The sequence below is a fragment of the Ceratotherium simum genome, chromosome 1 (assembly GCF_057802395.1).
Source record: "Ceratotherium simum simum isolate JZ-2026a chromosome 1, ASM5780239v1, whole genome shotgun sequence".
Lineage (NCBI taxonomy): Eukaryota > Metazoa > Chordata > Mammalia > Perissodactyla > Rhinocerotidae > Ceratotherium > Ceratotherium simum.
Window position 1 is genome coordinate 100946411 of NC_141900.1, and position 13747 is coordinate 100960157.

General features: G+C 37.3%; 1 protein-coding gene across 1 annotated transcript in view; it reads left to right on the plus strand.

Annotated features, from left to right (window-relative positions):
• CNTNAP2 (contactin associated protein 2) overlaps window positions 1-13747 on the plus strand; it is a 1356851-nt gene that overhangs the window by 17712 nt on the left and 1325392 nt on the right. The window contains exon 2 of the mRNA XM_014787667.2: window positions 12474-12584. Coding sequence (XP_014643153.2) covers window positions 12474-12584 — 111 coding nt within the window. The remainder of the gene's footprint in view (window positions 1-12473; window positions 12585-13747) is intronic.

Consider the following 13747-nt stretch of genomic DNA (forward strand, 5'->3'; position numbering starts at 1 on the left):
AAGGCAGAAGGTCTCCTTTCAACTATGAAAAATTGCTGAGATTGTCGTGCCTCTGTTCTTATGCCCATCAAACTGTAAAGAACCACAGAGATGGAAGAGGTTCTCTCAGGATTGGTTCTCAGTGGTCTGGCTGAGGTTTTGATCTCCTGGGTTCTGGTCCCTGTTTGCTTGCATATAGCTGGCTTTCTTTTCGATCCTTCCTTCTTGACTGAATTTTCTGGATTTGCCTTCACCTGTCTCTGCCTCTCTAATATGGGAGTTACGCTTCAGTCCCTGTCTGCTTATCTCAAAAGCCTCCTCCTGGAGGTATTCCTAATGAAATAGTGTTACCCATTGCCATTCATGACTGGGAATGGTGGCAGAAATGATCCAATGAATTTTTTTTTCTGACTTTTGTTCCATCTAAAATGAGTGCCCCTCTACATGTGTGCATTTGAAGAGTTATTTTGATTCTGTTTTCTTTTAGTTTAGTGTGGTTTCTGCCTTTTCATAGAAGCCTTCTGAAAAAAACATTTTGTTTAGAATTTAAGCATTATCAAAAATATGTACCAACACAAGCTACTTTCTTTGGAATAGAATGCATCCCTGGAAATCAATACAACATGCTTTTCCCTTTAGATTATGTGCCAAGTTCCCAGGACATTTCCTTGGTGGTGGAGTACAGAACTCCATTCAAGGGACCTGGCTCTGAGAAAATAGTCAGCAGTGACATAAAAAGTATTTCTTCCTAAAATAGAGATATTTGCATATGCTTTAAGTCAGAGGCATTGGAAAGGAGAAGATAAAAAATGTTTGAAAAAAATGAGAGAAAGTCTGTCAGAAATGGGAAATGGATAGACATTAATACATAGCTATCTTCCTCTTAGTTGACCTATTATGAAAAAAGGTTCTAAGTTAACAGATCACCAGTTAATGGAGCTACACATGCTGGAGAAATCTTATTCAACAGCAAAGTATCACAGGGAAAGAGATGATGTTTTGCAATTAATATATAGATGTAAAGTTAAGCACTGGAGTGTTTTGTCTTAAGGAAAGCCAGTGAAAATCTTAAAAGTCTTAAGGAGGTTTTGATTCACGTATTCTTTCAGTCATTTTTTGGTTAATAAGTATATATTTCATAAAATTAGGATCACATTATAAATAATGTTTTATTGCCTACTTTTCTTTAACTTAACATGCCATAAATATTTGTCAATTAATTAGACATTCTTGTACAGCTTCACTTTATTGACTCTGTAGTGTTCCATTGTTCACTTTGAATCAATCGAGTGCATCACCTCATCTGAAGTGACTTGAACCAGGAACACTGGAGGATGTTTATCTATAGCATTTTAGTCAATTATTTAGGAGTAAAAGTGGGTTAAGTAGTCTGGGAAATAGACTTGGTTGTCAATAAGTACACTGCATTTTCTTATTAAATGCCATCTTTGAATTGAGTTAATTCTAGTTAATGAAACTAGAGAGTCAAAAAACGAATCATTTACCAGTAAACCAACACATCACAATCCAGAAGAACCTCACCCAGAGGAAGGTTGCTGATGAAAGCTTTAAGAGTGCTCAAGTTCTGTTAGTCATGTTGCAATTGACCTTGACACTCTTCAAATTATTGATTTATTAAAAGTGTTAGGTAGCTCTGCCTCCTTATGAGACTGTAGAATTTGAGTTAAAAAAAAAAAAAGACCACTGTCACCATTGTTTTAGAGATGAAAACCTCTGCCTGGTTCTAGGGCAGCTAGTTGATTCTATTTTTGAATACCATTTCCTTTTTTTGCATGAAGTAATGTGAATTAAATTTTCAAAAACTTTTCCAGACTACATAAAGGGTAAAAGTTGATTTTTATTATTTTGTGTTATAGGATTTGTCTTTTTGAAATTAGAAGATCAACTTAGAGGAGACAAAAACGTGACTTATTTTTTTTTAAAGCCTCACAAATCTATTTTTTCTAGTATATAACAGTTCAGTAGATAATTTGAAACTGATTCATCTGTTATACCATCTGTCAGAAATATGCTGCAGCTGTTAAATGTCCAGCAAAATCTGAACTACAAGTCTGGAAGTAATTCGCCCTTGGTACATGCAGAGCAGACAATTTCCTATTTGATTTACAACCATGATTCTGGCAAACGTGACGGATTCCCTAGCTATACTACTTTTAATTTTTTTTCTGAGCATAGCTGTTGGACCAACAAAAAGGAAATGAAAGAAATTTGATCTGATTTTTTTAAGATATGGCATCGAAGTTATTCCTTATCATATGCTACTATACTGATTATGTTCAATATTTTTCAAAGTATATGAAGAATACCTACCGGGTGTTCTATACTCCACATCTTGAAAATGTAAAGAAGTCCACTTCCTTCCAGAAGAGATCAGCATATAGCAGGGAAATCAACAAATACTTATCTCAATAGATTTTCAAAGCTAAAATATAAAAGTGTTATATTAGAAATACCAAAGTCTTATGTTCTTTTGAAAACAAAAAAGATGTAAAAGAGCTAACTCAAAAAAGTCAATAGATTCAACTCTCACAAAATTCATTTGCTAGAGCCAAAATATTTTAAAAGTTTTAGACATATATACTGATGATGAAGACAAACCCTCTACATAATTCAAAGGTTCCAAATTATAAGTCATTTTATGTTGGTAGTGACCAGAGAGATGATCTTTCTTATGTGGAACACAGTGAGGAAGATCTATGCATAACGTCATGGGATGAAGCCTACTCTCTCTACACAAGCAGTTTTTTAAATGGAAAAATGCAAAAATGTCTGTTAGATAAAGTGAATACATCTCGGTAGCCAAAACTAGGAACTATTTTGCCTTGCTCACTTTTAGATGGATTTATTACATATCATCGTCAGTAATTCATTGATTCAACAAGGTTTGATGGAATTTGTGCTGCACAGGGGTTCTTAGGCCCTGGGAATAGAGGCTCAACAAGACAGACGCATGCCCTATTTTCATGGTATTTACAATCCAGTCAACAAGAAAAGTAATAAACAAGCTTTTAAAAAATAAGCAATCAAGATAATTTTAGACTGTGACTGTTGCTTTGACCAAAATAAAATAGTGCAATCAAACAGCAAGTACTATCTGGAGGACATAAAGGCGGAAGTTGAGTTGGTTAATTTGAATAAACTGGCCAGGGAGAGAGGAGGTGATCTTTGAGTTGAGGGCAGAATGGAAAGAGGCCAGGCCTCTTTAGACCCGGTGAAAAGTTCTAGCTGGAAGGCAGATGGGGCGGCAAGGCTCTTAAGCAGGAGTGTGTCTGAAAAAGAGAAAGGAGAGTGAAACTAGAGCTTGGTGACCCAGAGGAGAAGAGTGAAATGAAATAATACCAGAGATTCTCAGGGCTGGGCCATGGCAGGCTTTGGTGGAGTTTGGATTTCATACTGAATGTGGGGAGAAGCCACCGGGAGGTTGTCACGGCCTGGCAAAATCTGATCCCCATTTTTAAAAGATTCATCTGGTAACTGTGATGAAAATGGATTTTAAGGGAATAAAGGTTGAAGCAGGAAATAAGTGCCTAATAAATATTTATTAAATGAATAAATGGAATAAATTTGATGTACTTTGCTGAACGTATATTTTTTTGATTTAGGCGTATCAATTGAGTGGCTGATTATGTATGGTTTTCTCTGAGGACACTATTTAAAACTGCAGGAACCTCTTCCTTTTAGTTGAAAAACGTGGCTCTGACATAGACAGAAGATACTAAAATTGCTGCAATATTATCATATGGAGTATCACCTCAAGTAAACTCCTGGGATCAAAACGGGAGATGGTGAGGAAACTCTGACCATTTCTTTTTTTTTTTTTTTTTTTTTGTGAGGAAGATCAGCTCTGAGCTAACATCCTCACTAATCCTCCTCTTTTTGCCGAGGAAGACCGGCTCTGAGCTAACATCTATTGCCAATTCTCCTCCTTTTTTTTTCCTCTCCCCAAGGCCCCAGTAGATAGTTGTATGTCATAGTTGCACATCCTTCTAGTTGCTGTATGTGGGACGTGGCCTCAACGTGGCTGGAGAAGCAGCACGTTGGTGCGCACCCGGGATTCGAACCTGGGCCACCAGTAGCGGGGCACGCGTGCTTAACCGCTAAGCCACGGGGCCAGCCCGTGACCATTTCTATAGTATTAGGAGATCTGCACAGCCCAGCAATAAACCCAATGCAGCCTATATGAATTTTATGTGAAGTGAGTTTAGAGATAGTGCATCCTTGAAGTGTAGACCTCAAAAGCATAGGCCTTTATGGGGCTGGCCTGGTGGTGTAGCGGTTACGTTTGCACGCTCCACTTCAGCGGCCTGGGGTTCACAAGTTCAGATCACGGGCGCAAACCGAAATGCTGTTTGTCAAGCCATGCTGTGGTAGCATCCCATATAAAATAGAGGAAGATGGGCATGGATGTTAGCCCAGGGCCAATCTTCTTCAGCAAAAAGAGGAGGATTGGCACGGTTGTTAGCTCAGGGCTAATCTTCCTCACACACACAAAAAATAAATAAAAAAATTTAAAAAGCACAGGCCTTTTAATCAGACACAACTCAGTTTTTGTCCTGGCTCTAATTTTATTTAGTTATGAGATCTCAAGCTTTTTCATCTATAAAATGGTAATGATACCTATGTCAAAGGCTTACTATAATAACTCAATGAATATCTCAATGAGATATTCAAAATATTTAATATATTGCCTGTCACATAAGTACTCAATAAATGATTGCTATTACTAGTCATTTATTTACTGACTTTTGTTTAGAGGTGTCTACTGTTTATGCCATTCATGGTGGTCCATATCACAAGAATTGAGAGGGAAGGTGGGAAGGATGCCTCATTCAGCTCATAGCTACTATAATGCATATGGTACCACATAGGGCTTTGTCTCTTTGAATGGAAAATAAACAAAAAAAGGAGATGGAGTTACTTGCATTGGGTAGTAATCAGGAAAGATTCAGTGAGAAGGAAAAGAGGGAGAGAGAGATTTATTTTTTTTCACTTACTGATTTTCACTGTATATCAGGTAAGATATGTCCAATTAGTTGATTTAATTCTAGTTTCAACATCCTTAGCTTTTCCCTAAATTAGCACTTGATGGCAAACTAATTGTATTTCTTTTCATGGCCACTGTTTCTCATAAATCCTTTTGTGGGGTCAGTAAATAAAACTAAGCCCATTCTATCATACATTGTGTGGAAGACCAATTAATTCTCAATTTAATATATAATCTATCTTACCAATGGTCTAATACCCTTGCATTTTCTGTGCAAAGCAATTTAACCCTGCTATGCAGATCCTAATAGAAATAATAAAAGATTTCTATGTAAAATGAAATACATCAAAAAAGGACAACATTTGTATGGGAATTTCTGTGACAGATCATCAAGTAGAAAAGTATGTTAAAGACAAGATTGTAAATGCTCCTGTTTATTTCTACATATGTGTTATATTAAATGTATGTGTATGTGTATTTGTGTGTATCTGTCAAGACTAGTAACAGTGGTTACTTCTATGGATTATGAGAGTCCTTTCTTTCTCTGTGTTGTGTGGAATTTTATAGGATCAGGAATTAAATGGATATTATTTCCAGTGACAAAGAGTAGCCAGGGAAACTGGAACAACATGAACCATAAAAATGGGAGGAAATTATGATGGAAGTGAAGATACATATAATAGGAGATGAGTTGGAGTCAGTGGTGTTTTTGCCTTAAGGAGGAGCAAACATTTTTCTGGTATGCTCCCATAAAACTAATTTTTTTAACCATTTATGTTCTATTGCTATGATTTAAAAATCATGGAACAACTGATTCAAAACTGGGAAAGGTCTTTTGAAATAATGGAAAAATGGAGGAGACTGTGAGTAGGGTAGAATTAAGTTAAATCATCCAAATTCATTCTGCTAGGAATAAAATCTCAATCTTTTGACCGTGAGGAGCATGCGCTCTCTTCCACTGTGCTAATATTGGGGAACCCCAAACCTACTACTACCTCTGAAAATCACGACTATCCAAAGAAAATCTTTATTAGACAATAAGTGAAAATAAAATGGATCTCAACTGTGTAAAAAAAAGTTTATAAAAAATACTGGGGTGCCGGCCCTGTGGCGTAGTGGTTAAGTTCACGCGCTCCACTTTGGCGGCCCGGGGTTCATGGGTTTGGATCCCAGGTGCAGACATACACACTGCTTGTCAAGCCATGCTGTGGCAGGTGTCCCACATATGGGGTGAGGAAGATGGGCATGGATGTTAGCCCAGGGCCAATCTTCCTCAGCAAAAAGAGGAGGATTGGCAGCAGATGTTAGCTCAGAACTGATCTTCCTCACCAGAAAAATTACTGGAAGAGAATGTCATATTTCTATTTCTTTTATTTTCTGTATGTTATTTAAGAATTAATACAATACTTGAATATCATATAAAATAAATTATTAAGTTTAAGGAAAATTTAGCTTTTGGATATGATTATACCCTTTCCATAAAATGAAGTATTGGGGTATGGGATTTCCACAGATGACACACGGGATGATCTAAGTTTGTTTTTGTTGTTTAACAGAAGGCTAAATTTAGCAAAGTTCTGAGGTGAAAAATATGGTGCCTATTCAGTAATGCATGCTGAGAAAAGAAGATGAAGCACCCTGTTTCTAAGTGCACCAAAACAAAATACTGCTGGAACCAGCTGCCCAAGTTTCTGGGGAGCAAAAATAGTGGGCCTGCCACAGCTATAAAGAAACAGATTGTGAAATTATTGTTAGTGCTGTGTGTCCTTTCTTTCTTCTTTCTTTCTTTGTTTCTTCTTTATTGGAAGGGAAATGTGAAAACAAGGGTTCATAATCTTGGGAATAAAGTCTCTGAAATATAGATGTGCTAGAACCCATGCAAGTCTTTTCTTGGTCAGAGTGTGGGAAGTGATGCTGCTTATAATTTATGAAAACCTTAAGGCATTATATTAATCTCAGTGATTAATCAGGGAGCCCCTGAGTCATGACTTCAGTCTCCTTTTGATTCAAATCCTGAAACTATCCATTAGGCTAGACAAGAAATAACACTTCATTTGTCCAAGGAGTTTTCCCACTGTCTTTGGAGCAATGTAACCAGAAGCATGATCTGTCTAGGGAGTTGGGCAAACGGTATCTGGGGATAACATAGTAAGCAGTAGGTTGGACACAGTAAATCTTAGGTGGGTACACAGGTATTTGCATCTTCAGGCTGGTTAATACAACAATTGGCAATAGTCAGACATGTGGGTGAGCAGACAGAGCATAAGGATAGTCAGGAGCAGAAGGAAAGATGACATCCTGGAGCACTGAGATGAGACTCCAGACCCTGAAATGAGCATCAGGGGAAAAAAGAACATCTCTTAGAGGAGCTGAGGTACTATATGGGGAGCCAGAGAAGGGAATTAGCACAACTATTCAATTTGTAATTCAAGATAGTTCTGGCCATAAGGAGCAGGGCAGGAGCCTATTGATTGGAAACAGAAGAGTTTAAAGGGAGGTCTGGCTTCTTAAATTTGTCCTACGGAGAGGAACATCATAAAACCTGAGGCAGGGCAAACATGCAGGTAGAGGTAACGTAGTTCCAGCTTCAAAAATTAAGAATTGAATGTACAGGACATAAAGAGACCATTGAGTGATGCATTCCACTGAGAATGTGCCTTTCACAATGGTTTTTTCCTAAAGTATAAATGAGGATGTTGCTAGAATTTCTTCCTGGTAGCACTGTTTGGTTCTGGAGTCCTTTTCTGTGTATTAGGCTTATGTTTCCAAATGTGTGATATAAAGCATATATTTTAGTACTATAATTTTAAAGAATATTGTGTTGTAAAATTTTCCAATGTTATTTTCAATCAGAGATACATTTGAAGGCCATCTCTAATGTTAATTACATGTGTTCTGAAGTCCTTTGACCTTGCAAACTCCTGCCCATATCCCGTGCCAGTAGAGATTCCTCTCAGCCACGATCTCTTAGGTGAAGGGCAACAGTCATTTCATCTTTATTTGCCAATAATTTCCTCAGTTCCAGCTTGAATTGGTACAGAATTCTTACAGCAAGTCTGCCTTCCTGATTGACTGAAATTGTGTGAAAATAAAACTCAAAGCCCATCTGCTCCTCTAGTTTTCGTCCAAGATTCCCTGGAAGGGAAGTACACTGGAGACCAAATATTTGCCATAGTTGTGTGTCCATAGTTTTGGAAGACATCCCAGTATGGGAAAATAGAATGCTAAATTATTTCACGTTAGTATTCTCTCTCTCCCCCCCGTGTCTCTCATTTCTCTACTACTCTATAAAAATTCTAATTTCCTCCAGGGATTTGCCCGATTTCCTAGTATTTAATGTCTACAGAATATTGAGACACATGTTCTAGCACAATAAGCAAGCTGACTATTGGAATATGTAATGTGTAATAACAATTGTTACAGTTGGGAATAAAAATGGATAGTCCATCCTAATAGTCAACATGGCAATATGTGCACTCATGGTGTGCTGCTCCACCATCACTGGGAAATTTCACACCCATTGCGGCCTCCATGATTTTTCTTAGGCTGTTCCTTCTCCCTAGAATGTTCTTAAACCTCTTTTCACCTATCTATATTCCCTCAATTCTTCAGGTCCTATTTATTATTTATATATTACCTGATACCATAGTGATCATTAATCATTCTTCTTCCTAGATACCCGGAATATTTATTATACTAGACAAGAGGTTGAAAAACTTTTTTCTGTAAAAAGTCAGACAGTAAATATTTTAGCTTTGGAGGCCATATGGTCTCTTCTGCGACATTTTGCTGTTGCATGCAAAGCAGCCATAAGCAATACGTAAACGAGTGAGCACGGCTGTGCTCCAATAAAACTTTACTTACAAAAGCGAGCAGTGGACCAAATTTGGCCTGTCGGACACAGTTTGTGGATTCCTGTGCTTGACAATGCTTGGAGTTTTTAGAGCTTGGGAGAAACTTGGCTAATTTTCTCATATTATGTGTGAATCGTGTAGGTAGGGGGTTAATTGACATATACTCAAGGTCACACATTTATAGCAGAGCCAAGACTGACAAGCAACTCACCTAAACAACAGCCTTGCATTTTTAATTTAGCTGTTACTTTCAGTATTTGATTATATTCTATTCAGCGTTAAATTACAAACGGTTTGGTATTATTCTCTGGTTGTTTCATGTTTGATTACTTTATATGGGTCCACATATTTTTGCCCCTCATGGAGGAATGGGCTATACATACCATATATATAGGGATATGTGTATATATATATATATATAAATGTAAATGTAGCATTATTCTTACTTGATTACACGGTTATAGCTTATGTCTCAATTTAGGAGAATGTGAGATTGCCAAAGCTTGAATTCTGATAAAAATTCTACAGCCACATTTTACAAAAAAAAATCTCTCATATGCTCTTATCTTTCTTGAACCCAGTTGTATTCTAATTTTGTTATTCTGAATTAAATGATCTTTTAAAATTAGTGAAAAATTTTAAATTTGCTATTAAAAATTTTAAATGATCAGTTTGTTACAGAAGTCAAATTTTTAAACATATAATAAGGATAAACTATCTTCAGTATTATAAATGCTGTATTTAATTAGCCAATGGGTCCTTTAATCAATTATTCATCAACTTCATTTTAATTACTTTCAATGTAACAATATATGCTTGGAGTGCTTACTTTTGGAAAATGCATCATTCATTGAGGTTTCTCCCAGCACACTCCTGTTGATTTGTAACAGGGCTCACCTCTTCATTTCCTTCAGATTACTGCTCAGATGTCACTTGATTCAAGAGGCTTTTCCTTGCCAAAGCAGCAAAAAACAACAATTCTCTCAACCTCCACCTTACCCCCCAAGCTCCCCGCCCCCTTTCACATTTACTGTGTCTCTGTAGTGTTTATCACCATCTCATACAGTACATTTACCTTTGAGTTGTTAGTTTGTTTCTTTCCACTAAAACACAAGTTCCACGAGGACAGGAACGTTGTCAATTTCACCCAACGCTGCATTTCCCATGCCTGGCAGAGCCTGGTGCATATTTGAATGAACGAAATGAAAATGAATGAATATTAGCACATTCTTAATATAACGGATGCTTTAGAAGTCACTCCAGCTAAATGCAGAACTTATGTCAAAAGAATACAAGTTAGATTCCAAAGAGTCAGAAGATAGGAAGGAAATCAAGATTTTATATCTGTGTTCACTGGCAGCTAAACTGAAAAGTAAATTTTTTAACAATTAATACAAAACCCTTCACATTGCATGCCCACTTTTTTTTTTTTTTTTTAAAGATTTTATTTATTTTATTTTTTGCCCCCAAAGCCCCAGTAGATAGTTGTATGTCATAGCTGCACACCCTTCTAGTTGCTGTATGTGGGACTCGGCCCCAGGATGGACAGAGAAGTGGTGCCTCGATGCGCACCCGGGATCCAAACCCGGGCTGCCAGCATCGCAGCGCGCGCACTTAACCACCAAGCCACAGGGCCGGCCTGCATGCCCACTTTTTGAACTGATACTTTTAAAATAAATTTTGTGTTCATCTTTTCATTCTTGTACAATTAACTTCTTGGGGCTTATAGTCATACACACATGCCATATTTCCCAGAGGCACTTGCACTATAGCTAAGAAAAAAAGAAATCGAACAACGTTTTAGGCAGATGAATTCGTTCATTTTAACTTCAAATTTGTACACACGTGAGTGGCGAGATAATGTCATGATTCATTGCCTCAGTATCATGGGGAATTTAACTCTACTTGAGTGACTTTTCAAGAAAACTAGTTCATTCCTTCTATTGCTCAAGTTTTTTTCTGTTTATAAATATCTGAGATTGGAACCATTCTAGAATATACAGTGTAATTCTCTGTCTTATTAAGCAGAGTACTGAGCATGTATAAACATTTGTTGAGCATTTAAGATCACTTCTCTAAAAATTAAGTGTTGTGCCATGCTGTAATTCAGCAGTGTGCTTCGGGACCCTTTGAAGTTTGTCAGGTTTAGTTGGTTCTTGTTTTCTTCCATTCATTCATTCTACAAATGTTTTTGGAGTGTGTACCAAGTGCCAGGTGCTGTTCAGATCATTGGAGAGTAAGCAGTAAGCAAACTATCAAAAATTTTATTCCCATAGTGCTTCCAGTCCAGTGGGAGAGAAAAGCAACCAAACAATTAAAAGAGTGAAAACATAATATGTCAGTTGGCTCTAAATGCTATGAAGGAAAATAAAGCAGGACGTGGAAACAGAGGATGGTGACAGCATCATGCTTTTTTAGCTGGGTGACTAGGAATGCTTGTCTGCAGTAGTGAAAGGTGACATTGAACAGAGCCTAGTAGAAGTGAGGGGTGAGACTTGTGGTAGCTGGAATAGTAATCCTGAAGGCCCACGGCAGGAGCAGGCTTGTTATTGAAGGAAGTGGAGAGGAAGGGGGCCATTGTGGCTGGACAGTAGTGGACAAGGATGAGAGAAGGAGATGTGACCAGTGCAGTGGCCTCTGTGGGCCGTTGGAGGGCTTCAGACTTATTCTTAGTGATTGAGAACAGAAGCCAGTGGCTATTTTGAGCACAGGAGCCACATGACCCACTCACAGTTTTAAAAACGTCCCTTCAGCTGCTGTGTGCAGAAGGACTATAGCAAGGGAGCAAGCAGGAAGACTCATCAGTCTTTCACAACAGTGGTCACTGAGGGCTGCTTGGACCAGGTGATATGAGGTGGTGGTATTTGGGATATTCCAGTATGAGAAGACACAGCCTTTGAAGTGATCTCCCAGAGAGCGAGAGTAGACTGAGAAGAGATCTAAGAGTTGCGTCCTGGGCACTTTAACAGTTAGACATTAGGAAAATGAAACAGAGCCATCAAAGGAATCAGAGAGCAAGTAGGAAGTGAGGCAAAAGGAAAAAAAAGCTAATGGCACTATAGAAGCAAGTAGGAATAGACTTGAGGGACCTCCTGGTTCCAATGCAGTTGATTGGTCAAGTATGATGGGAATTGATAAATTGTTCAGATGGCAGTGCTTTTCAATTTGGTGATTTTTCTGTGTTCTCCCTTACTAACACCTATTTCTTAGTCTTTTAGATCTGGTAGGATTCCTCCTAGCCTTCCTTCCTCCAATCTCAATGTTTCTAGTCAACATTTCTAAATCCATACCCCAATAATGCCTAGATACCTTAAGATTTCCAGAAGATGCCAGATTCCAAAGCTTGTTAAACAAACAACATCAGCTTTACTCTTGGATGATTCTTGATAGCAGGTCTGAGTTGAGGCCATTTGGAATAAAGCACTTTGTCACGGTTATAACTCTCAAAAATTAGAAAGTTGTGTAAACTGTTCCTATGAGTTATTAGAACTACCATAATTGAGTTACCTAAATTCTTATCATTCGCTAAATGTTGTAGCATAGATTTTTAAATTTGTACTATATTCAATAACTATTTTAACAAAAACACACCAATGATTATTTAAAGATCTTTATTGAATCTCTTTTCTTTTCAGAAAAATGTGATGAACCCCTCGTGTCTGGACTTCCCCATGGAGCTTTCAGCAGCTCGTCCTCTATGTCTGGGAGCTATTTTCCCGGCTATGCCAAGATCAACAAGCGAGGGGGTAAGGCAACATTTATTTCCTTTGTCAACAAATGTGTGAAATAAAAACATAACATATACAAGTATAACATAAAAATGTTATATTTACAACTGCATTTCTAAGATATATTGTATTGCACAATAGCTATTAGCAGGCACCCAAAATCATTCTTCCCACTTCTAACTGACCCATAGATACTGTAAACCTCTTTTGTAGACAGGATTGGGAGTGATATGGGAAAGTTTGAGCTGGAAGTGAAAGATGGTAAATCAAAGAGAAAGAATTTTTGGAGTTGCATGTGATAATGAATTCAAAATGGCATAAAAATTCTGACTTAAGGAAATTCTTGTTAATCAGAAAATCATTTAGAAAGAAGTTAAAAAGAATTGACTCCAAATATGTGTACAATGAGTGAAAAAGAATACTTTGTATTCCCTGCTTTTTTCCTCATTTTATCCATGTACAAACTTAGCTTCTATTGAAAAGGCAGGGTAAAAAAATATGGTTCTTTACAATTTCTCCCCCAGTGCCAGGAATTTAGCTTTGTTATTAAAGCCGTGTAAAAAATAGTTACATCCTTACAATTAAAATTTGAGTTTTGGACTTGAAAGTCATGGTATTAATTAATAAATGGTAACTTCAAAGTAGACAGCAATTCACAGTAAAAGAAGATGATTAAGGACAGAAACTTAAAACTCTTTTGCTTCAAAGGAACACTGATACAAATATCAGTGAATCGCAGCCTAAAAAGGAAAGAAACAATATTTTCTTAAATAAACATGAATCAACCAACAAGGGCCATAATTTTTATTTAGTAAAACAGGAGATACTAAACTCAAATCACAGCCAATTCAGGGGGATAGAAGGGGAAGAAATATAGAATGAAGGTAAAGAAGGAAGAATGGAGGGAACGATGGAGGAAAAAACCCTAAACAAACAAAGGTGAAAAAAAGAGACCAGGAGAAAACCTAAAAGAGGAAGAAAAAAGAAGGAAGAGGGAAGAAATAAAAAATGACATCGGAGAAGAGAGAGAGCAGATCAGAGAGATTCAGAAGACCAAAAGGGAGAAGAAAATATGTAAGAAAAAGGCAGAGTAATATATACAGAAATTCACAGAAGTATGAAGAGACGGGAATCAGTAAAATGACCTGGTGAAAAACAGAGAGACACAGGCAAAAGTAGAG